At 44.7% G+C, this 23,261-nt stretch overlaps 1 protein-coding gene across 4 annotated transcripts in view; it reads right to left on the minus strand.

Moving 5' to 3' along the window:
* Positions 1 to 8,921: 8,921 nt before the first annotated feature.
* The window catches only part of DENND5B (DENN domain containing 5B), a 104,899-nt gene continuing 90,559 nt past the window's right edge, over positions 8,922 to 23,261 (minus strand). For all 4 annotated transcript variants that reach the window (XM_039570754.1, XM_039570751.1, XM_039570752.1 and 1 more), the window contains 9 exons: positions 21,445 to 21,573; positions 20,587 to 20,708; positions 18,667 to 18,812; positions 16,915 to 17,033; positions 15,663 to 15,850; positions 14,891 to 14,973; positions 14,619 to 14,745; positions 13,690 to 13,864; positions 8,922 to 12,848 (listed from right to left, as the gene is read on the minus strand). In XM_039570754.1, the coding sequence (XP_039426688.1) occupies positions 12,665 to 12,848; positions 13,690 to 13,864; positions 14,619 to 14,745; positions 14,891 to 14,973; positions 15,663 to 15,850; positions 16,915 to 17,033; positions 18,667 to 18,812; positions 20,587 to 20,708; positions 21,445 to 21,573 (1,273 nt within the window). In that variant the 3' untranslated portion in view covers positions 8,922 to 12,664. The remainder of the gene's footprint in view (positions 12,849 to 13,689; positions 13,865 to 14,618; positions 14,746 to 14,890; positions 14,974 to 15,662; positions 15,851 to 16,914; positions 17,034 to 18,666; positions 18,813 to 20,586; positions 20,709 to 21,444; positions 21,574 to 23,261) is intronic.

Below are 23,261 nucleotides of genomic sequence, written 5' to 3' on the forward strand. Positions count from 1 at the left end.
CTATCCCTAGACAGACTAGGATGTCAGGATGTGAACCTGGTGCAGGCAGAGTGTGCCAGACTCAGCTTCTTGGGGGCTGAGTGAAACAGGTCAGTGCCACTGTCCCCTTTCCTTCAAACCCACTGCACAGGTGCCCCTGTCCATAGCAACAGACCCTTGAGCTCTGGTAAACACTGTGTGTGTCTGTAATCTCTGTGCTGGGACAGTCCCCTCCCACGCCCACGGTCCCAGACTCCCAACGCTCCTTGCCTTAAGGCTGGAATGCCCCTGTGCTGGCATCTACATCCATCCCACCTCCTGGGGGACAGCAGGACTCGGTGATGGCTGCACAAATATTTCCTTCCAAGTAGTTTGGTGTGTCCTCATGCTGGACAGCTTCTGCTCTGCAGCAGCACCCCTCTCTGCTAGGTTTATATAATCTACCGTCATCACTGCTTCCTGCTCCACTGTTTTTAATGCTCTAACTGCACAGAGGAAGACTGACTCCCCTTCAACAGGTATTTGTGGTCATGCTTCGGGCAAGTCATGCTCTAAATGACCAAGGACTGTTCAGAGGCAGTAGTTATGATAGCAGTTTATCATTTTCCATTCACCAAGTCTGCAATGGTTGGTAAACCATCTGCCTGTGTGAAATTCACATACAGCCCTTGCAAAAACACTGAGAAATGCTGGCTGTAGCATCTTAACTGCATTCCTCAGAGAAATTTAGGCTGAGTTGCTGGAGGGCAATCTGTTACAATCAATGGGGGAAGCCCTGCTAAGGAATTAGTCTGATGTGGTGGGGTGACAGCTGCTTTAGACTTGAAAACATCCAAAAACCTCTTGAAGAAGTGTGACATGTTCCCTTCACTGCTAGTTCTCTGCAGGCACTAAGGGCTTGTAAAACTCACCCTGTTCTATGTATGGTCCTGGCATTTCCCTCTCCTTAAATAGGAGATGAGGGTAACTAATTTCTTTGAGGTAGTCAATAACCTGTTGCTGGAAAACTCGTGTTTCTCTCAAGGAGGATCAATAATGCCCATAACACCAGTCACAGGAAATTAGAAACAGTGCTCAGCATTAACCAGTTGCAAAGTACAAGTACCATAAAATGACCTTATAACAAAGGACCCTCCAAAGTGTTCATCCAGTGACAGCATCCATTCCACACAGTTGTCTCAAAGGACACACAGGGCCACACATGGTGTGTGAAGCAGAGTGGAGTCTCCTGTCCTGGGAAAATAAACTGTATCATTGTGTCCAGCTAAAAAGTAAATCTAGTCTCTTACCAGGAAGCTGGGGCTGGCTCAGAGACCATCCCTTGTTCCCAGGTTGTGAGGTGTCTCTGACCAGCATGACCACATCTAGGGGGCTAATGGCAACAGGGATTAGCTTTTGGAAGGCAGAAGAAAGCAGTACCTGGATGTGCAGAATGGTTCTAGTGCAGAGCCAGCTAAGCATACTCCAGTAATTCTCTGTTCAGGAATTGGAGACTGCTCTGACTGGATGGAAACCACCGGATCTAGATTGTATCAGATGAACCTTAGTAAGAAGGTCATAAAACACTTGTCAGCTTTCGTGTCTCATACTGTTCACCAACACAGGATGCCCATGGTGTGGCAGGAAGTGAGAGTGATAGAAAGAATAAATCAAACTGGTAACTACTACCTGATAATTTCTTCCAGACTGTGCAGCTTGTAGGTCCAAGAGCAGCGTACTCTGTATGGAGCCATGTTAGTTGGGCAAATTCTGGGTGCTAAACAAGGCTGGATTCCAACATAAAGCAACATCTTGGAACAAAGTTTTTCACTAGACACAGAGACAGAATCTTCTCCCAAAACTAAAACAGGACAGGAACTGTGATTTTTTTTATTTGACCAAGGCATACATTGATGGTTTTGATCCTAGTCTGCTTGCAAGATGGCAAACATTGACTCAGTAGGATATTTGTGCCTGTGGATCTGATCCTTTGGGACAAGTAACTTAAACTGAGACCACAGAATGAGATGAACTCCTAGACAATGCAAAGAAAATACGTTTAAAAACATCTGTTCTCATGTGGAACTTTTACAAACCCTTCATGAATTGTTTCCAAAGCCCTGCCAACTGTACTATAATGGTGGTGGCAGGACCTCTTACTGAATGGGAAAGGTTTTGTTTCTGCATTAAAGCAGGAGCACTTCTCCAAATGTCTCCACATCTCAAGAAACAGGTACTTAGGATGGCTCATGCTGTTCAGCTCGGCAAGGCTAGAATATGCACTTGGCTTTACGTGCTCTGGTAGTCCCAGAGTTCCTAATTTACTTATCTTTAGAGGTTTTATATATTCAGATTAGAGGGCTCAAAAGTTGGATCAAATTTTTTCAAGCTAGTCTGGTATTGCCACAGCTGAAGAATTACATCAGGCCTGTTCCATAGCATCTTTATCAGGTGCAAGGAACAAGCAAGGAGTTTCACTCACTCGCTTTTGCACCAAGGGCTCATTCTGTGCTTGGATGAAACACGCTTGGGTTTTGAGATAAACGTGAATACACAGGAGCTGTGTGTCCTAATACTGGACTTAACTTTGTTCCTGGCTTCACATTCATGGTTTTTCACATTACATTCCCTTTATTTTACATTACAGCAGATCTGCTATTGAACAGGCATTGTGCATTTAGCCAGAGAGTCAAGAACATTCTCCTGTCTCATCAAAACTTTTTTTCCTGCTTTGATGTGTTTTGTCTTCCAATTACTTTGATACTTGTGCTAAGAACACAATGCCCTTGGAGAAATCTTGTTTCACTGCATATTCCACTCCCATATTCCATTATTTGTGCTAACTCCAGAGATGGGCAAAGCACAGTGCAAAGGTGTTCAGACAGCTTTGGCCCCTGCCAGCTGTTTGCCCTCTGCATTTCATGCATTTTTAATTGTACACTCTTCTCTTTGTCCCCAGCTTAATACTTTCATGAAGAAAGCCCAGTATTCACTTGATTTGCAGCCATCTTCTTCACAAGCAAAGTCCTGTTTCATAACAGCCTTTCTGTAACTTGGGTGCTGGTATACCACAGAACAATGTTTTAATAAATGTTATTTACATTTTTCAGGGTAGCTAGAGGGGTTTTGGTTTTAATTAGCTGAGTAAGAGAGTCATGAGTTATTATACAGACACAAAAAGAGCTGCTACCATGATCTCCTTACCCGTGGCTCCTGTGCCAACACAGGAAAAAATAGTACAGGCCCTTGCAGGCAAATATTTTTTTTGAAAGAGGGGGAAATTGATTAAGATGTACAGTGTGTATTGCTCCTGGAGTCCTCAACAGTTTTTCCTTACCTGATTAATTGCCTAAGCCAGAAGTAGAAAGTCTTTTCAACATTTGGGAGGAGCAAAGGGAGTGCAAGCTCTCCTGCCATTGCCCCCCAAGCAGTACTTGCTGGGGGAAAGTCAGAGAGGGGCTTGCATGGAAATGCTGCCTGCTGAGAACCACTTCAAATGAATTATGGACTCCCTCCTCCCCCCTCGTGCTTCTGCTTCCTTCTCCTTCCCCTCCTAATCCTTATCTTCAGCACAAAATCTCTCAGAATCTCCCTGCTTATGAAACCTGGAAGGAGCAAGGTCCAAGGCACAGAGGCACATCCCAGGAAGCTCTATGAGGAGAAGCTTGCTCAGTAGCTCAGCTCAGGACATCACCAGCAACATGGCCAGCTTGGATGATGAGCCAGACAAGGGATTAGGCTTGCAGTGCTTGGGAAAATGCACTGGTAGTAGCCCTGCACCAATTTTTGCATGAAAACTTCCCAACACTTTGGATGCTTGCAGGAGCTGGTCCCATTGCAAACAGATTTAACTTCCAGTATCAAAGGAAAACTTAGTTCAGTTACAGGCCAAGTGCAAGTGAAAGATGGATGTGTGCATCCTGCTGAAAAATGCTTCTGATAACGAGAGCCTGGAGTGGCTGTGGAGGGGACAAAAGGGACATGCCTGTACTGCTGTCCTCTACTGCCAGTTCCTGCTCTGCCACGGGGAATGAGGGCTCAGATTTGCCCCCACCTGCTGAGGGGGATCTATCCAGACCATCCTGCACTTTGTGATAAGGCAAACCACGCTGCTCACAACTCTATCGAGAGTCACCAATGGCAGCCTTCTCAGTGTCCTGCTTGTCACACCCTGTGTCCTGCCACTTCTCTGTCCCAGGCTATCTTAACTGAAGAGATTAACACGAGGCTGTACAATATCTTCCCTAGCACAAGCCTGGCCCTTCACAGAGATAACTATTTGTACTTAAAATGCTGAGATCATCTGGAAGCCAACTCTTACGTGGAAGACTAGGACTGTCCTAATAAACACTGTGTGTTGAAAGCAGCAACAACAGTCACTTTATTATTTTCCCAAAAGAGGGTCGCTTCTTTTCTGTGCACAAACTAATAGATTTTGCAGACACCAGTGTTCATGAATGCCTGTTTAAACTCATCAGTTTTAGGAACTTCCACAGACTTCAGCAAGCCATGGTGGATCAACTTGTATTTGCACTTCCCAGAACACACATTTGAATTGAAGATCAGCTAGTTCATTCCTCACTTTTTAGCATTGTGCCAGTTAAACACAAATGACTAAGCCCAGAGCAGCTATCCTATTTCTCACTGAACACAGCTACCCACACTACCCCTGTCTAGCACAAATTCCTGCTGACATCTGAAATTCTCTTCTAACAAAGTCCATGCCGAGGATGAATGAAATAGCTTCTCTGGTCTGCAAGTTTTTCCTAGTTCTCCTGTGTTCCTGTTACCATGAATGGAAACTTTTTCCACAGCTTTAGGAACATGAAAGCTGGGCAGGGCCATAGGGTGGTGTTTCCACTTACATTCCCTGAATGCAGTTTTTCTTTAAGTCATTTTATGGGTTGGGGGAGAATATCCTGTGCACCACACCCACTTCTAGCCAGCTTCACACTATTTATACAGTCAGGAACCACAAACCATCGTGAGAAGTTTAGATCTCAGGCAAGCCAGTAGCCACACTGATTCCAGGCTGGAGGGTTCATATTGCACAGTCCAATTTAGAGCACATTCTCGTTATCTCATGGGGTAATGACAGTTCAAAAGCTGCAAGCGTGCAAGCAGGTGAACTTAATTTAGGTGAGAGCACTGAGCAGAAGAAACCGGCTAAGGAGACTTCATGGAAGAGTTCACACTATCTCAAGCACAGAAGCACAGAGTCTTTGGGCTGACTTCCCAGCTCATTTGAAATTAAATCCATGCCTTTAAAAAAACCCACAACCGCACAACAGAACCACAGAGATGGTTCTCAGTTGTACTGACCATTTCTGATTACTATTGGAAATCTCTTGCTAGCTAGCACTTCACAGGTCTTCCACCATGCATTTTCTGGTATGGATGTGGTGGATCTGGTATGATCTATCTGGGCTTGCAAGGAGCAGGGACAGGATGTGGGGCAGAGAGGGGACATGATTAACTTGATGTTAGTGAATGCCTGCACCTCCTAAAAGAGCTATGGACTCAAGATGAAAAGCCATAGAAAGGTGCTTTTGCAAAATACCTGTTTCCTCTTCCTCCCTTTTGGAAAGGAATCACTGCCATCCTCACATAACAGCCAAGCAAGGATTTTTATGCATTTCTGCAGTGCTTAATCACATTGCTGATAGTACCCATAATTACTGTATTGTAGCTAAGTAGGGAGAAAGCCTGTTCTTCTGTCTGGACAATTGCAAAACTCTCCAACCACACACAGCTGACAGACTTGCAAGCCCAGAACGCCACAAATCAACAGGTTTCACCAATGCCTTTAAACTGCACTTAATCACAGATGAGACCTCAGGGCACTTCTGCCACAGCAGCACTGGAAAGCAGCTCTCAGTCACACACCAGTGGATGCTGGAGGAGCAGTTACTGACCCCAAGGCTGAACAACCTTCCTTGGTGAGGCAGAACTGGCTGCAGCAAAGCCCCCCCACTCTGTACATCAGCTCCCTACCTGCAAGATGGGATATGACACAAGCAAATTGCTTAAAGCTCTTGGGGGAAATTGAAGCCACCTTTTCTGGTCTTTATTGTATGCCTCTGTAAGAAGAAGAAGGAATTTTTCTTCGTATCTAAACTATCAATAGATTGTAAAAAATAACTGAGTCCATCACCTTTAGATTTTATTCTTGTAAACTGTTTATTTTTTGATGTGTAAATATATCACAATATATCACTTGGGTGCCTTTGAAGGAAAGAATTCTGCATGGGAGGACATTGCTGGTGGGAATATTGATAAAGATTAATGCTTGCTTAGCCTCCAAGGGCAAGCTGCCTCTGTTGGACTTCTTTAGGCATAATTAAAAGCAGCCAAGTGAGGTTTCTCCTTGCAAGGCCTACTGAAGGAGCCCATCTCTTCCCACTGGCTGCAGGGGCAGGGTAAGGGAAATGGCTTTCCTAGGCTAACACCAGCCTTTGTGGAAAGCTCTCGCCAAAAGCAGGACAATGCAAGGTTTGCAGAGCACCAAACCCAACATCTGGCTGCTGTTGAGTTTAATTCCATTTTAGTTTAGGCTTGTTGGCCTAAACCTGTTTAGGCTGCCCATAGGAGCAGGGGAAAATCTGCCACTGAATGTACTGTGTGGAGATGAGGACATCTCTTGCATTCTCCATGCCTGCCTCTTGCTGAGAAAAAGATGCTCTCTGATAAGCATTTGAGCTCCTTGGGAATTACTTCTGCTGCACAGTCATGCCACATGCACTCTGCAAGTCCAACTCAATTGTTCATTCACCACATTCACTTCTTTAGCACCTCATCCTGCAGCAGGGCTGAGCACCCAAAACTGGGTGAACTGGCCACAATTCACCCATTTCAGCTAGCTGCTCTGGCCAGTGACTGAAAGTCAATGGACACAGGGAAGGGGCCATATAAAACTAAAAGGACCATACTGGGCAAAGAACAGTTATTTTCCACAGAGAGAATCGTAAGTGTTGTCTATCTCCTACATTTACCCCTTGCGCAAGATGAGTGAGGTGCACGAGTCCTGGACAACCACTGCAACATCTTACAGATTACTCTGTTACTCAGCGACTGGTGTGAACATCTGAGGCTCTCTTAAGTAAACCACAATTATTTTACATTTATGGACCCCACTGAACCCATTATTGAATGGTAACAAGGTAGTCATTAGGTTACACAGCAGTGAGCTCCTTTTCAGCATGAGAAATATGCTGTGGGTAAGGACTGGGGGGGTTGGCTGTGTTTCCTCTTACGGCTTTTCTCTCCCTCCCCTCAAGACAAAGGTGGGTTTGGTCCAAGGAGAAAATAATTTGCCTGGTCGCATTCTGACAGAAGTTCATTCAGAGGATCTGAGATGCCCTGTGAGGTCTGCAGGGAATGCAGATGGGCCCTGTGAAGTGTCAAGGCTTCCTGCAGAACCACAGCTCCCCACTGACAAATCAGCTCTGCAGTGGCTTCAGCAGAGAGCTTACCATAACCAGCCACAAGATAGCAGACCCGTACAGGAATTTTCCCATTCCCTTCCCACCCTGTGCTGGGCTCAAAACAGCTTTTGATACATGGCTGATGGAATAGCAGGAGAGAAATTAGGAGTGTTGGCAATGAAATGCTCCCTGACTGCAGTGACAGGAGCCTCAGCCTCTGAGCTGCTGGTGTGACAGCCAGGGAAGCAGTTTCATTCATAACCTGAGCATATTTTTTTTCATTGAATGAGCTTACCTGAAATGTTGGAAAGGAACAAACTAGGTTGATGAGCTATTTCAACTCCTACCCATGCAAGTTTTCTCAGAAAGTTTTCTTCTATTCCTCCTCTGCAGAAAACACTGCAGTGCTCCCAGACTGCATCAATGACAGCACAGTGGAGAGGAAGTTATCTGCACTTGCTCACCTGGACAAGCTTAGTTCTGCCCTACTTCAAGTACAAACTGCCTTTAGGATGTCAGACCTCACTATCTCTGATTTACACACATTTAGTCAGGAGGTGCACAGGTACAGACACCCCAGCCACTGACATTTGACAATAAGCAGCTCTATGGATTTTATTCACATTTATGGGATGCTGTAATATTGGTAAGCACCAATATCATCACACAATGTATTTCAGGATGCCCACATACATGGCCCAAGCTCTGAGACTTTCAGTCCTCTCTTGAGATCCTCTGCCTCTTCCAAACAGAGAGTTAAAATGAATGAGCAGGCATGCCCCGCCTCACACACACTGTGCACACACACACATGCAGGGCTCTGCACTTCAAACTGTCAAAGTTTCCAAAAATTCTCCTGTTTCTGCCAATTCCAGCATACCCAAAGCTGGGAGGGACATGGGGGAAATTTCTGAAAATCCAGTCCAACTTAGAAGAGGGGGCATTTCACAATCTTTTTTCTTTTTCTTTTTTTTTAACGTTTTTTTGTGGCAGGCATCCATCTCTCTCTTGTCCATCAACCTTTCTTCTTCCACAACGTGCTACCTGACAGACTGGAGAGCATGAGCTTCATTCCAGCATCTTAACCCTGAGTTCTAATATCAGAGCAACTCATCTCAAGAGAGGAATGAGACTCTTTGCTACAAGTTAATCCCATCCTCCTTCTCCCCGCTCTCCCAGATGCCAAGGGCAAAGCAATCCAGGTTGCCTAGCCAACGCTACCCCGGTCAGAGCTCAGCTTCACTGTGATCCCATTTCTTCCCTGTAATCAGCCACATTTTCCACCTAAGCCTTGGAATAAAGAGCTGCTCATGCTCAGCATGGTCTCTGCCTCCCCTTTGTGTCAGGGGAGGCAGAAGGGCTGGTTTTGGGAACAGGCCCTCACACCGCCTTTTCCCCAGCTTTGCTCCAGCAAGTTCCCAATACCAGTCAGCACCAGCTGGATCATTCTGTCCAATTTGTTCCCTCCAGGCTCAGATCAGCTCCTCGGCTTGAGACCCGAATCTCTTGATTCCTCTGCAAGGAGAAAGTGACACCAACCATTATTCTCACAGTTTTATTTGTAAAGGACATAGCATGAAAAGCTGTATTTCAATGTACTTCAAAACCTGAAAAACCCATGTCGGTTTGTGGTGTGTATGTTAAAGTGCTCGATAGAACAATACTTTTACTAATGTCATCTTGAAAATAATCCAGTTCTTATTCCGTTAGTAATAATGTAAGGACAAAATATACTTAATGGAGACATTTAGGGATCATTTTAAGCTATACAGGGCACATTTGTACATTTCAAGTGTAACACACAATATTTCCCCTCACGATGAGCACCTTCATTTGATTGAAAGGAGGAATTTTCTCAAATACGCTGCTGCGGAACTACCCTAAAAACACATTTTTGAACAATGATAAGCTCATTACACAAACCAACTTGGAATAAACATGAGTAGGTTTTTCACTAAACAGTACAATTTCATTTATTTCAGAGAATTATAAATACACATTTTGTACATAGTGAGGCATCTGATTCTCTGACTCCCTCAAGTTACCATGCTGGCTGTTAGTAGAACAGGACTATGCAAACTCAGACATCTGCAGATGGGCATTGGATAGGATTTTTTTGTTCTTTTAAAAAGCAGATACCAGAGAGCTTTGGTCTTTTCCAATATTCCCTTTCTCAACCAAAGAAGGTGCTTTAACACTGAAGTAAAAACTGTGTTAGCTTAGAAGAATCCTGATGGGTTTCTCACCATTCTAGTGGGTAGAATGATTTCTGAAAACCTTACAGAAAAAACCTCTCAGTTTCCAATAAACAAAAGTAGTCCACTAAAAAAAAATCATACATGGCAGAATAAAAATTCACTATGAAGAACTGTTCTCCCAAGGCTGTCAAGTAACTACTCCTCTAGGAAACTGAGGCACTCAGCTGTGCCCCTTTCAACATATCTTGGAGTAGTTTATTGCCTACAAGGAAAGATGAAACATACATAATTTTTACTGTATTATTATTAATATGATGTGAAACCTGACAAAACCAAACAAGTCAACACTTGCTGAAAAAGCTGACGTGAAGTTGTGTTAAGTGCTAAAGGTTTCTTAATGTAGTCTGAAATGGGGAAAGGCCCTGATTTGAATTTTAAAAATTCTCAGGTTTTGACTTCTATTAACTTAAGAAAGACTTAATGTAGTTATTGCCTTTTTTCTCTGTGTGTGGTTTATTCTTTTAAATGAATAACCTTTAGAGGTGCCTACATTTCTACTTTATCCTGCTTGCACTTAACCCTTGTCATGTCAGATGAATGCTAGGACTGCTCCAGTCATACGTAGCCTTTGGAGAAGTCTGCAGCAGTGTACTTTGGGAAGCATCCAGCCAGCAAATGCAGATGATGCTGTGAAGAAATCCAAGGACTAAAGAGGTGGTTATTTCAGTAAAATGAAAGTCACTTAGACTCTGGGTTGGGCGTGAAAAAATCCTGTATAGCAGTCATTAGACATGAAAGGCCTGAGTTGTAATAGAAATCAAAACATCCTAAGCAGTCATTACCAAATAATGCTGCCACATGGTTTCTGGTGCTAAATGTATAATTCATTGATAGAATTAAGTACAGGGACACATTTTCAATTGCTGCTGAAGGGCTGTCATGCATTGTCTGCTGACTTTAAGCAGACATGCCTGGCTACACAGAAAATCCTAACACCCCAAATTTCACATTTCTGGAAACGTAAGAGAGATGTCACACATCCGTGGGCTCTGGCTACTAACTCAAGACACCATTCACAGCCTTTACATTAGTTACTCACACCCACAGCAGTGACATGGCAGTGCTGCCTACAGTATTTGGGATGAGTTTGGTCAGTTTAAGGAAGCACAAGCCCAGGAGGAAAGAATGGTTACTGAAAACTGGAACCCCCATTAAAGTCAAAGGCTCCTTGACAGTGTTATTTTACTGCTTTCTTAGAAACAAAAAGACTTCTATAACATAAAACTCTCCAATGAAACAAAGTTCCACGAGGAGTTTTCTTCTGGCTGGGAGTATGACGTGAAGCTTTGACACTGAAGTGAGGGACGTTCTAAGAACTGGGCAGCAGAATGACCACAGGAAAACAGAGAAGCTTAACAAAAGGCAGGTGAGAAAGCAAACCCTAATTTTCATCCTCTTTCCTTTTCCTCATCTCCCATCCCTCTTTCCACCACATGCACACTATGCCAAGACCTGCCACTGTCCACCATTGCCAAGCCCCTCCTAATGCCACTTGAGAACACAGTGCAAGGCAACACACAGTACCAGGGGGCCTTTCCCAAGCCTCAGCTGACAGTGAGACATCCAAAGAATCCACTGACCAAATGCCCAAGATCACAGGGAATAAACAAGTGAAAACAAAAACCTACATTTAAACTAACTTCCAAAAATCAAAACCAGGTGAAGCTACCTATGTTCTCAGATCCTTCCAACTCCCATCCACAAGAATGGAAAACACACTCTGTGTCTGCTGCATGGTATTCACGAGGTGATTCTGACATAACCTCTTGTTAAATTTGTATCATACAGTGGCTCCCAGTTCCTCACCGTATCTCTATATATGCAGTGTATTAGTAACACATGAACTGGAAAGAGTGTAAGAGAGAAGTCTCAAAACACCAATGTGAAATTAGTCTTTCTTCCTCCTTTTGCTTAATTCCTTTTCTTTTTGTAGCTGGATAACAAGAAAAAAAAAAAAAAGTAATCCAAGATCCTGTACTCCCCCTAGGAACACTCATTCTTCAGGATAAAGGAAGACTCAAAACCTGTCAGCATTTCAAAGCCAGCTGATACAGTTCAGTAGCACAGCAACAGCAGTGTTTGTGGCTCTACAGCAATGATTCTTCTCAAGTACAGCAAGAATTTGGTATAAACCAAATTCCTCACCATGGAAAAAAAAATGGTCATCCACAACACAAACTGGCTGAGGGTGAGGGTGAATCATGAGAACATCTAGACAGGGAAGGGACAGACTGAGTTGAGTCCCCATCTCAGGCTGTAGCAGCAAAGCTTCCACAGGTGTCTCATACTCTCAGGCTCTAAGGCTGACAGCAGTCCTCTCCTCCAGTGTTTTAAGCATTCCAACACTTGTTTCCCCTTTTGGAGATCAACAGGAGTGACACAAAAGACCTTACAGAAAAAAAAAGACGACTCACGACTTCCCTGCGTGGGAAGGTGAGTCTTCAAACGAACAACAAACTAAGAGAGACCATGTACAGTAGGGTAACCAGCATATGCTTACAGCGTTTCCAAGAGTGACACGATCACAATGGCTACATAAGGATATTTGCTGTATTAATTTGCAATACCTGAAAAAAGCCCTGCTGAGTTTGCACTGTATTTACACATTGATTGGCTTCTTCCTCACAAGCAAGTAGCGGCATCCCTTCCCACCTTGGTCCTTCCCTCCCTCCCCCAAGACCCTCCCCTGCTTTAAGCTACTCATAGTCAGAACAAGAACATTCAGTCTAAGAAAAATTTCTTAGAGTAATATAATTTCTTAAAGAAGATAGCGTATTTACACACATCTAACACATGAAAATACTCTATTTTTTGTACTAAATTTCTGTTTCAAATAAACTACAATACTGCATCTTAGCATTCTGCAGCTTTAGAGGCCAGTCCCCATCTGGGCTTCCCAATCCTGCTTCCACCAGCAGCTTTGCCTTACAGTGGTGCACTACCGTGGCATTCAAGTCCTGACAGGTCTCCAATTGTGGTTTGCTTGTTTGGGAAAGGAGTAATGAAGTTCTCAGCAAAGCCATGCTAAACATCCACTCCTTTAATGAGTGATCCTTCTAGGATGATGTTGAAATCTTGCAATGTCTGTAGGACTCGGATAAGGGAGTTGACAGTCATGCGGTCCCGGAGGAGAGCGTTCTCCTCGTACATCCTCGTGATGGGCGGGCACTCTGCCAGCAGCGGGATCCACTGAGGCAGCAAGTGGTCCCTGAAAAGGGCAGGACAGGCATTGTTTTAGCACCAAGTACAACAGATCTCACACTGGAATTCTTCTCCAAGAACACGACCCTAAACATGCAGCCCCTTTTAGCGTGTTGTTTGCACGTACAAGTTTCCTGTGTAATCGCAACCCTTGATTTGGTTAGTAAAATACTACCTACTGTAGAAATGAGAATTGAAAGATACTAGCAGAATTGGACATTTGTAAAAATTCAGCAACATTTTCAGATCAGGAATAGGGAAAATAAAACTTGAGGAAAATCTGACAGACTGTTTTCCAACTGGTTTTCCAAGTATCCAGACAGACAAGACAAAAATGGTACTTATTTCTAGACATACCAATTTCTACCCTCCAAAATACAACTAAGCTCCACCCTCCTGCCCCTCCCCAAGTGCAAGAAAGAAAACGCCCTATTAGGAAAGAAAAGTTCATCTAGAACAGTTCTGTCAAAATTATAACAGACATCCCATTTTCACAGGCAACTGAATGAGAATTTAGAAATTCACCAGCTCCTGAAAAGGAACTCTACATTCCTGAAGTCAGTACTTAATCAAAAATAGCATTTCAAGACAGATTTCATACACATGACTGTCAAGCTAACAGTTACAAAAAAGCTCAAAACATTTTTAGCAGTTTAGACACTAGCCATGTATTATTAGTGCTTCTTTGCTCCAACTCTTGATGTAGTACTAAAGCAGCCTAAGATAGGCATTGGATAAAAGATAGGTGTAAGATGTCCTAAAATGGAAAACTAAAGGTAATAACAACGGTGGGAAAATATTCTTCTAGTCTAATGCCAGAGGACACATAATGAAGAGCAGTTCAGTACCTTGTCCCCAGGCAAACCAGGATTTGGAATTTGCCATCCTTTCCAATGTTCCTTGGAGCTGTATTGATGGCATTCACATAATGACAGAAGGTTTTGCACGAAGATCTCTGAAGCAAAAAGGCCTCCTCGTTGTCTCCAATCTGATCACTGGTTTCAAAATAAGCAACAGCTTTCTCTGTGGTAGGGAGAACATCAGAACCCAGTGAGCAGAAGCACTTCATTGTGACACAGAATCACACAAGGGAATCCTTAAAACACCTGTTCAGAGCTATTCCACAGCTTATCTATGGATTCCTGATTCTGAAGGCCATAGGTAGGTGACCACTTCCACCTTTAACATGGCATAGCATTGGTCAGTCTGGCTGATGTCTAACACAGGTAATACCAAGGAGCTGCACCAGAGCACCTCTCAATGGTTTCACTCTAAGTGATACCATCAGCCTTGGTTTCTCACTTTTTCTGAGTAAGCATTTACCCTCAGGCTAAGCATCTCAGCCTGCAAGCCTGTTCTAAGGGAGAAAGAACATCTTAAATTACCCCTACATAGGCCTGCAGGTAAGGATCACCAGAAGACCAGTGCAGTGATTAGGAGAGTTCTCATAAACAACTAAAAATCCAAACCTTTCACTTCCTGCCCTTTCCCAGCTCTCCCTCTAACACTGATCGCTCTTCTACTCCAGCCCATCTTCTTTCTCTCAGGAAAGCAGCTGTTTGAACTGCAAACTCTTAAATTTCTACACAGACTCACACTCTTCTCTTACACAGAGTTTAGTAATTCTTGTCTTCCATCGGGTTTCTCATTGACTTTAAGCAACCTGGAGCAGGTGCTTGGCAGGAGAAATGGCACCCTAGCTGATGAGAATCCAAGGTCTGCGTGTGAGGAGTCATTTTGCCCTAAGCTTTCTCCTCCAGATCACATACCAGCTTACCTATGAAATCCCAGATGAAGACATTCTTATGAAAAATGCGAGCTGATTTGAATCCATGGTGGAAGACCTGCTCCAGTGCTGCAACCAGACCGTTTTCTCCACACAGCAGAATGGTAAGGCTCCCTCTCTGTGGGTAAGGGAGAGTAGGTAAGTACAACTTGCCTTGTTTGGATGGCAGAAACTTCAGATCTAAAGGTAGTACATCTACTGGTACTTCAGTGTCATTTCTGTTTATAAAAATATACAGGCAAGTAATGAAAAGTAGGAATTACCTCTTTCTCTGGCTTGTGAAAGTGTTTCACAATATTGTTCACGGCTTCCCCAATTCCCTCTTGGATCTGCCCCGCATTAGGCTCTGTGAAATGATGGAGAGCAGACTAGCTGAAGTGGTTGGTTTTAAATGCTGTATTACTCCTGGAGGCTAATCTTTCCTTGCTTGACATTTCAGCAGTCATGTCCTCTAATTTTACAGGAGCTGGACAGATGTATGAACAGGATCTACACTGTCCCATCTCCGTGCTTTAGCAGAGAATGCCTCCTGTGACCCTCACAGTCCCGTGTCCTGTTGCAGCCAAGTGCAGTTACTCATAAAAGCTAATTTTAGGGATGTGAGGTTGATGTGCACAAAGGTCCCTCCAGAGATAAGCTCTGCCATAAGGCAGTTCACAGCAGCCACATCAAGTTCTGAGCTGCCCTGAGAAAGGCCTGTCTTCCCACAGACTGCAAAGTAAGCTGGGAGGCTGAGCAGCATCAGCTACTGCAAATTCTGCTGCCTCCTCCTCCCTCATCTCATATCTCCATGCTCCAAAGAAAGAGATTATTATCTCTCAACAGTCAAAAGGGGACATTGAAAGAGGCAACGTGTATGTCACAGAGCAAACACCAACCAGGGAAGGCAGGAAAAGCTCATCAGCTTGCAGCTGCTGCTCTGCACCAAGCCTTGCTTCAGGATGAACCCTCCTGTTCACAGCAGCTTTTTTTTTCTCCCAGCAGTTGGCAGCTGCCCCCTTCTCTGTGACCCTGGGGAGGAAGGCAAGGACTTACTGGTGTTCTTCCCTGTGAGGGAAGTGATGCTCAGCCGCCGAGTCACCGTAGGAGATTTCTGCTGGGGCGGGGTGCGGCACTGCTTTCCCAGCTCCTCGTCAGATGTGGAGGACACCAGCTCTCCAATGAGTATTCGCTCCAAACTGCCATCGTCAACGCCTTTTCCCAGCCACCGCCCACAGGGGAACCTGCAGCGCGCCCAGGACAAGCACAGCTCAGCCACACACACAGTGCAGCCTGATCTCAAAGCTGGGGGACAGCTGGCACCCCATAAACACTGCCCACAGGCAGGGAATACTTAGCTCCGAGAAAATTCTCACAAAGCAGAACTCTTTGGTGCAGGAGGAGCCCCTGCACCACAACTGATCGTCCTTAGAAACAGGGAAATAGGCAAAGTTTGGGTCACACACATATTTCATGGTCCACACATTTTTTTCTACCAAGTTGTTTTTCACTTGCAACCACAACTGATATTCACCCTTTAAGCACGTTGTGATGATGAACAACCAAATCCCCACAGAGTTCCCCCCAGCTGAGGCTGTGACATCTCCTCATATTCAAACCTCACCTCACATTTTACTGCTGTGCTTTTGGATCCCATACACAGCCCTAATAAAATCCATGCACATGTTCATATCCCCAGTCACTGTATCCCATGTAATCCTACTTTCCCCCTATACACTGTGGCCAACTCTGAGATCTGGAGCTCACCTCTCTGAATTACAGTCTTCCAAGTTCACATTTTTAAAAAAATTAAGTCTGCTAAGCCACGTTTTGTAAAACCAATGATGAGTTAGGAGATCATTTTGACAGAGACCTATGTACTCAATAGAAGATTAAGATATCATCAAAACCTTTTATTTTCTTAATATTTCCCCTAGACCACCCTTTCAGCTCTTGGGTTTTAAAGAGTTAATTTGTGCACAATTTTACCACACTACTTTAAATCAAGAGATTTAATTATTAGACACAAACATATGAATCACTTCAAAAGTATCCATACTGTCTGTCCTGTCTCAGACAGATAGATGCAAAGAAAATCCTGCACTCAAATCTCATTTAATATTTATCAGATTATGTGACTTCCACCAAGGCTTCTGAAATGAGAGAAGCGGGGATGGGGGAGACCAACCCAACCCTACCAGGGACCCCAGTCAGCCCCAATCAGAGTGAAGGAGAAGGTGAATGCTTTCTTGCTTTCTCTAAATTGAACAAGAATTTCAGACAAGGAGAATTAAAACTTGTTGCTTACTTGTACGTGTGTCCTGTTATTTCATTCCTGACCATGACACAATCAACCAGCCACTTGGCCAGTAGCCCTGAGTTGTCATGGCCAATCTGAACGGTCGTCAGCTTCCCCAAGTTCTGGCACTGAAATGAGTAACAGTTTTTGCTTCATTTAAAAAAGAACAGACAACACACACCCCCACCACACACACACATATGGTCTCAAATACAGGCTTTTATTCAGTTTTCTTTTATTTATAGAGTAAGTATTTTCGACCAAACATGCAGAGCATTTTGAAAAGCAGCATAATTAAGACAGGAGAAAAGAAATAAAACTATTAAAAGCTTGTGAAGAGATTACGTTCTTTGTTGGGTGCACTCTGAATCCTTCTGAGAAGTATTAATTACACATTTCTGAGCTAAGGTGATAAAAATGCATACTTTTGCAAAAGAAATAGATCTTCAATACAAACAGCTTCTCAAAAATGCATTTGGAGCATACTGACCTTCAGCTGACTCACTCTACACTATGCAGCAGACCCTACATCCTTTCTTATTTTCAAAGATTGATTTGCTTTGATTGTTGGGCCAAACAAAAATCTCTAACATGAGACGCAGCATCACAAAGACACAGAAGAAGGAAAACAAGGCACTGTGAATTCCAGTGCAATATGTAATTGTAGGTGGGGCTGGCAACAACATCTGTTAACGTCACCTAAACGCTTCCCTTGAAAGACCTTGGTTTTCACTGCTTCTGAGGCTGCCAAACAAGCAGCTTGGGCTGACATTTTCAGTAGTGGGTGGCTACCCAAGTCGATATTTTAGGAAAGTTTCCGCCAAAGGAATAATCCAGAACAGCATCAATATGGTCCTTAGAAATATCTAAATATGTCATTTTGCCTGTTAGAAGCCTGCAGATCTTTTCTACAAAATAGTAATATCTGAATGAGACGTGGGCATTTATCTCAGAAATATCCTCTCTATGTCAAAATTGACCTATATTTGGCAAGAGGCTTTTTTTTGCTATTGTTGTTGAAGATCAGTCTGCATATGCTCAGTGGATACAACCCTAATTTCAGTAGCAGATTTTCCTACAAAATCACTCTTTAATGGATATGGTACAGCCTGGAGCTAGAGGAGCTTGATGGGGCTTTTCCCTGCAATTCCCGCTACCAGCTGCTTTGGCATGGCATTGAGCCAACCTGTAATTGATGGGTGGGAAAGCAGAGGGGAAAGCAAAGAGAAAACCCCAGCAAGCCTGGAGGAGAGAGCCCGGTGGGGATGGCAGCTCCCAGTGTGCCAGGGACAGCACCTGAGGCTGGGAAGTTGAAGAGCAATGCCAGACAAGGGGCTGAGAAGAAATCTGGGACTGTTCAGAGGTCAAAAGGGACTTGGGTGGTACTAGATAAACAGAGCGAAAGAAGGGAAAAGAAACTTGGAAGGGAGATGAGGAGTTGGAAATGAGCACTGAAATGGAAAATTAGGCAAGAAGGTGTGGAAGGGAATGAGACATGGAAATAGATCTGCAAGATGAGGAATCCTGGGCTGGACAGGGACAGCAGTGATGCCTGTGGTTAAAAGTGGTGTGTGCTCACAGGAAACCTTCATCTCACACAGGAGGGGCAGGCTGTTTTCCTGTACATATTTGAACCTACAGTGACGTCGAAAATCAGGACAGAATCTGAAATGCTGTGCTCTTAATAACCCCTTAACAAATTAATATTTATTTGGAAGCACGTTTCAAACTGAAAGGAAAATGTGAAGAGCACATACTCACCTCAAACGTCATTTCTAGGTGGTTTTTAGGAATCTGCATGACGCCACTATCTCCCAGTTCTCCTGACACACATATCCACGGGTTTGATGTGGTTATTGCATTGCTTAGTTTTTTGATAGGAATTATCACTGACCTGTAAGGGATCACTGAGAACAGGCAGAGGGGGAAGCACATTAGTCTTGATCTATTTATTTTTTTTCCCCCTTTACAGTAAACGCAATTTCTGGCAAACCACGCCTTTCCCTTGAAGGCAAGCTCTCGTTCCACGTCTCAGAAGCCAGGCAGGAGCCCGCTCCCGCTGTGGGCGGGGGTGAAGGGCAGCGGTGCCGCACGGTGGAGCTGCAGCCCCGCGGCACAGCCGGGACCGCTCCGCAGCCCCGCCGAACGGGACGCACCCGCCTGCGGGAGGATGGGGCACACGGCAGGCCACGGGGAAAGGAGTGGCACGATCACTGAACACTCTGGTTTGGAAGGCACCTTTAGAGGACGTCTAGTCCAACCCCCTGCAGCGAGCAGGGACATCTTCGACCAGGCCAGACTGCTCACAGCCCCGTCCAACCTGACCTTGAACACTCCCAGGGATGGGGAGTCCACAACTTCTCTGGGCAACCTGTGCCAGGGTCTCACTATGCAAAATGTAAAAAACTTCTTCCTTGTATCTAACCTAAATTGACCCTCTTTTAGTTTAAAACCATCACCTCTTGTCCTACTGCAACAGGTAAATGATAAAATGTTTGTTCCCATCTTTCGTATCGGCCCCCTTCAAGTACTGAAAGGCTGCAATAGGAAATGGCTGGCAGGCTGGTGACACCACAGCCGAAGTCTCAAGTATGGTGTGTCTCTGTGGACATCCCCCTGTTTATTCTTCTTCCTATTCCTGTTCTTATTCTCTTATGCTTCTGCTTTTAAATCTGTACCACCCGTACATGCTTAAGACAAGGACTGCCACCCACCCCAATTTGGATTTGACTCTGACACTGCACCTCTAGCACTGCAAGACTCTCTCTCCCCTTATGTTTCACAAGCTGCCTTTTTGACTGGGGAAGCTAAGCCAGCTTCTTTTACTTTTGTGTGCCATCCAATCATACTGCACCCAAAACAATACCCTCAAATTCCAAGCACTCAAAACAATACCCTCAAATTCCAAGCACTTGTCCTACAGGAGGAAGCTGTCAAGCTGGATGCCCCACAGAAATAGGTAATCAAGGATGAATGCACTGCACTAGTTCTGAAGGGATTTATTACTTTAAAAGGAGAAAAAGTAGAATGAGTGCCTGTTTTGACAGCCATGTAAAACTTGCTTCACTTCACTCTGAACAGGCAGGGAATTTAAAAATAAGGGCTGCCCAGGTGAATCCAAATAATTAGGTCATCTCTTGGGATCCTGCTTTTTTGCATTGCCCAGTACTGGAGAGACAAAGATGCATTCTCAGGTATCAATCAAATCTCTGCTCTCCTCCTTACAAGAGAGGGTGACAAAGGGAATCTTTCTGGCATTTAAGAAGAGACAAAAATACATTTAAAATACACCGAGGAGCACAAAGTATTTAATCCCCCAATCTTCCATCTCCTCAGTCTGAAGAGAGCAGGCTGTTTGGATGCACACTTAATGAAGGCCAGAAAGAAGCATTAGGAGATAGAGGACTTGTCTGGGAGGGAAGATGAAAGAAACTGTACAGAGAGCAGCACTCTCTGCTGATTACCTTCCTTTGTGCAATGCTCTTATCCAGAGCACTCCCACACAACCTTGGCTCTCCAGCTGGTTTCCCAGAGCAACACCCAGCACCCCTGAGCCTGCAGCAACAACCAAGGCTTCCAGATAAGGGCTCAGCTACTCAGGCACCAGCAACATCATCTCTTACAAATCATGACAGCAACGAATTTTTAATCAGAGGGAAAAAAATTGATTCTCCAACTCACTGATTGTAGTGAAGACGCTTGTGAAGCAGAAGTAATCCACAGCATTGAGTGAGAGCAGGTGATACAGAAACTGTTCCCGTTCTTCTTCACAGCGCAGGAAAGCGTAACGCTTGTAAAGCTTCCTGGGAGAAACAAGTAAATGGCATTTTTGTTGTTGCTGTTGAAAAAGCACCATGTATCTTTAAAAGGTGCTTGAATCTCAAAACACCAAATGAAGAGGGGCTCTTAATGGGAGGTATGATTCCCCAGTAACAGAAGCTGCTAGGAACCCACCGAGGGCATGTAAATGTGCTGCACGTGTTTTACAGAGCACTCTTTGCTCCACGCTCCCATAGCAAGGCTACTGAGCTCATCTCAGTTTGGGGTTTGCTGCAAAGCACAGATAAAAAACTAACACTACTCACAGCAGCAGATCTGAACTAACATACAGCAACCTCCTTTCTTCCCCATAACCTCCCACTGTGGAATGGTCTCGTGTAATAACCTCATCTTAGTTCTGCTCCCTACTGTGACAGAGAAAACTCAGCAGAAGGCACCAAGCAGCAGTTGGAGTCCTCCCACCACTCTGTCACTTCAAGGATCGTAGGGCTGCAGTGTGGCTTGGATCAGTGCAGGGATCTAACCAAGAACTGATGCCTCCTTCCTGAAATTTGTGAAGCGTATTCCATGCAAATGAGTACAGTTTTGCCCTGCTGGGTGGGCACAGTCAGTTCTCCCATTTACCTGCTGCCCTTCAATCCCTTCTAGCTGGAAACCATAGTACCCAAACGGGGTGCCTGGCTGCACCCCAAGTAGCAGCACCTTAAGACACCGCTTCACAATGTGAAAGTGAAGATTTGAAGAAAAGAGCTGGCTTACTTTGCAAGTGCCTGGTTGGAAAGCAGCTGCTTCAGGTGCTGAGACAAAAGCTTCTTCTCCAGAGAAAGTCTTATCCAGGCACGGGCTCGCCCCACATCAGTCTTTATCTCACTCATGTTCTGAACATGCCTGAAATGTGTGGGGAAGAAAATAAATAGATGAATCATAAAAATTCTACATGCTTCAAATGGCAACATCCAGTGTGATGATGCAGCAGGTGAACTGGAAAATGTCTTCTGACATAATTTCTAGAGAGATCCCCAGCAGGGCCCTCCAGAACCCTGCACTGTGGGAATGAGATCCCTGGCAGCCCCAGGCTGGCATGAGGACATGTTGCAGCTTTTCCTGGGCATGGCAGGCCATAGGAGCTGCTCTGTGTTTGCCTGGCCAAGGTGAGGAGGGGTAAACCTGCTTACCCCTGCACTGCCAGGGGTAGATGTTCGCATGGACACTGCTAGTGCTTAAAGCAGCCACCTTGTGAGACCCAGTTACATCTCAGCTGCCACCTCAAACTGCTCCCCTCTGGGAGGGCAGAGAACAAACACATATCCTGAGAGTTTCTCCCAATCACACTGGCTCTGAAGGCTCTAACAAACCCCTCACAGGCATCAGCAATGGCACATCTGAGAAAAGGAAGACTGCTGAGGCAAAAACAGCAACAGGAAGCTGCAAGCAGAATCCCATTTTTAGGGATATAAGAGGCTTTCCTGTAAGTGGTAATTTGAACAGCCCTCCATATGTTTCATCTGCAGGAAAGCAGAACTGTTCCATAGGGGCTTTCTGCTACAGTTTTGCTTTTCCTTTTTAAACTTCCCACATTTCAGTTTGGAGAATGCCAGAAACTCTAGTTTTAGAGCACAGGGAGTTTTAGAAGAGGAGGAGAACTGCCATGGCAGGGTGAAGCTGCTTCCAAAAACTCCCCACTTCGTTAAATACACCAGAAAAATGAGTAACAGTTTCCAGTAAGGGAAAGAAAAGACTACAATTTCTTAATTTTCATGCACTCTGCATGTTAAATGCACAGGCAATTCAACCCTCCAAACCTCCATGGCAGGCTCGAAGTACCATCAGCAGAAGTCTGAACTAGTCCCAGCTGCGATTTACTGTCCGACTCCTGCAACTTCCTTGACAGCCCTCCACGCATTGCTGAGTGTTGGGGAATGTGGCAATATTTACTCCAAAGGAAGTGCTGTGACTGATGCTTTTTACATTGACTACTATAGTCTCACTGTCTCGTGCTTTCCCCCATCTGTTACACCCACGCGTGTGCTTTGTGTTATATTTAGTCCCTGCATTATTTGAGAAAACTACCCTCTTGTTTACAGAGCTTCTAACGGAGCAGGTCCAGGACCTTTAGGTCAAATTTGCAAAGCACAACTTAGAGCTGTCCAGAAATATGAATTTGCTCTGCACAAATGAGGAGCATACACAGCCCAGCAGCACTGCTCTGTGCCAGGCTGACCTGCAAGGCTGAAGCCTTGCTCCTGGCATGGGAAAGCCCTTCCTGGCTCAGAGCATGGCAGCCAGCACTAGACCTTCCAGCAGAGAGCTGGACACGTGACCCTGCAGTCCTTGAGAAACAGGATGCACGCTACACTCAACTACATCATGTTGAGACACTCTCCTCAGACATTTCAAGTCTTTTGAGATGGGAAGATCAAAGCACAGACTATCATCTCCCTCCCCTTCCCCCCCCTGCCCCGAATGCTCAGCTTGAATTACATCTAGTATGAAACACTGAACAGAATATGTTATTTCACTGTGAGAAGATTCAAGTACAGATGGACTCAACCTCATTCCATGCACGCTCTGTGCCT

Source organism: Corvus cornix, chromosome 1A (genome assembly GCF_000738735.6).
Source record: "Corvus cornix cornix isolate S_Up_H32 chromosome 1A, ASM73873v5, whole genome shotgun sequence".
NCBI classification, from domain to species: Eukaryota; Metazoa; Chordata; class Aves; order Passeriformes; family Corvidae; genus Corvus; species Corvus cornix.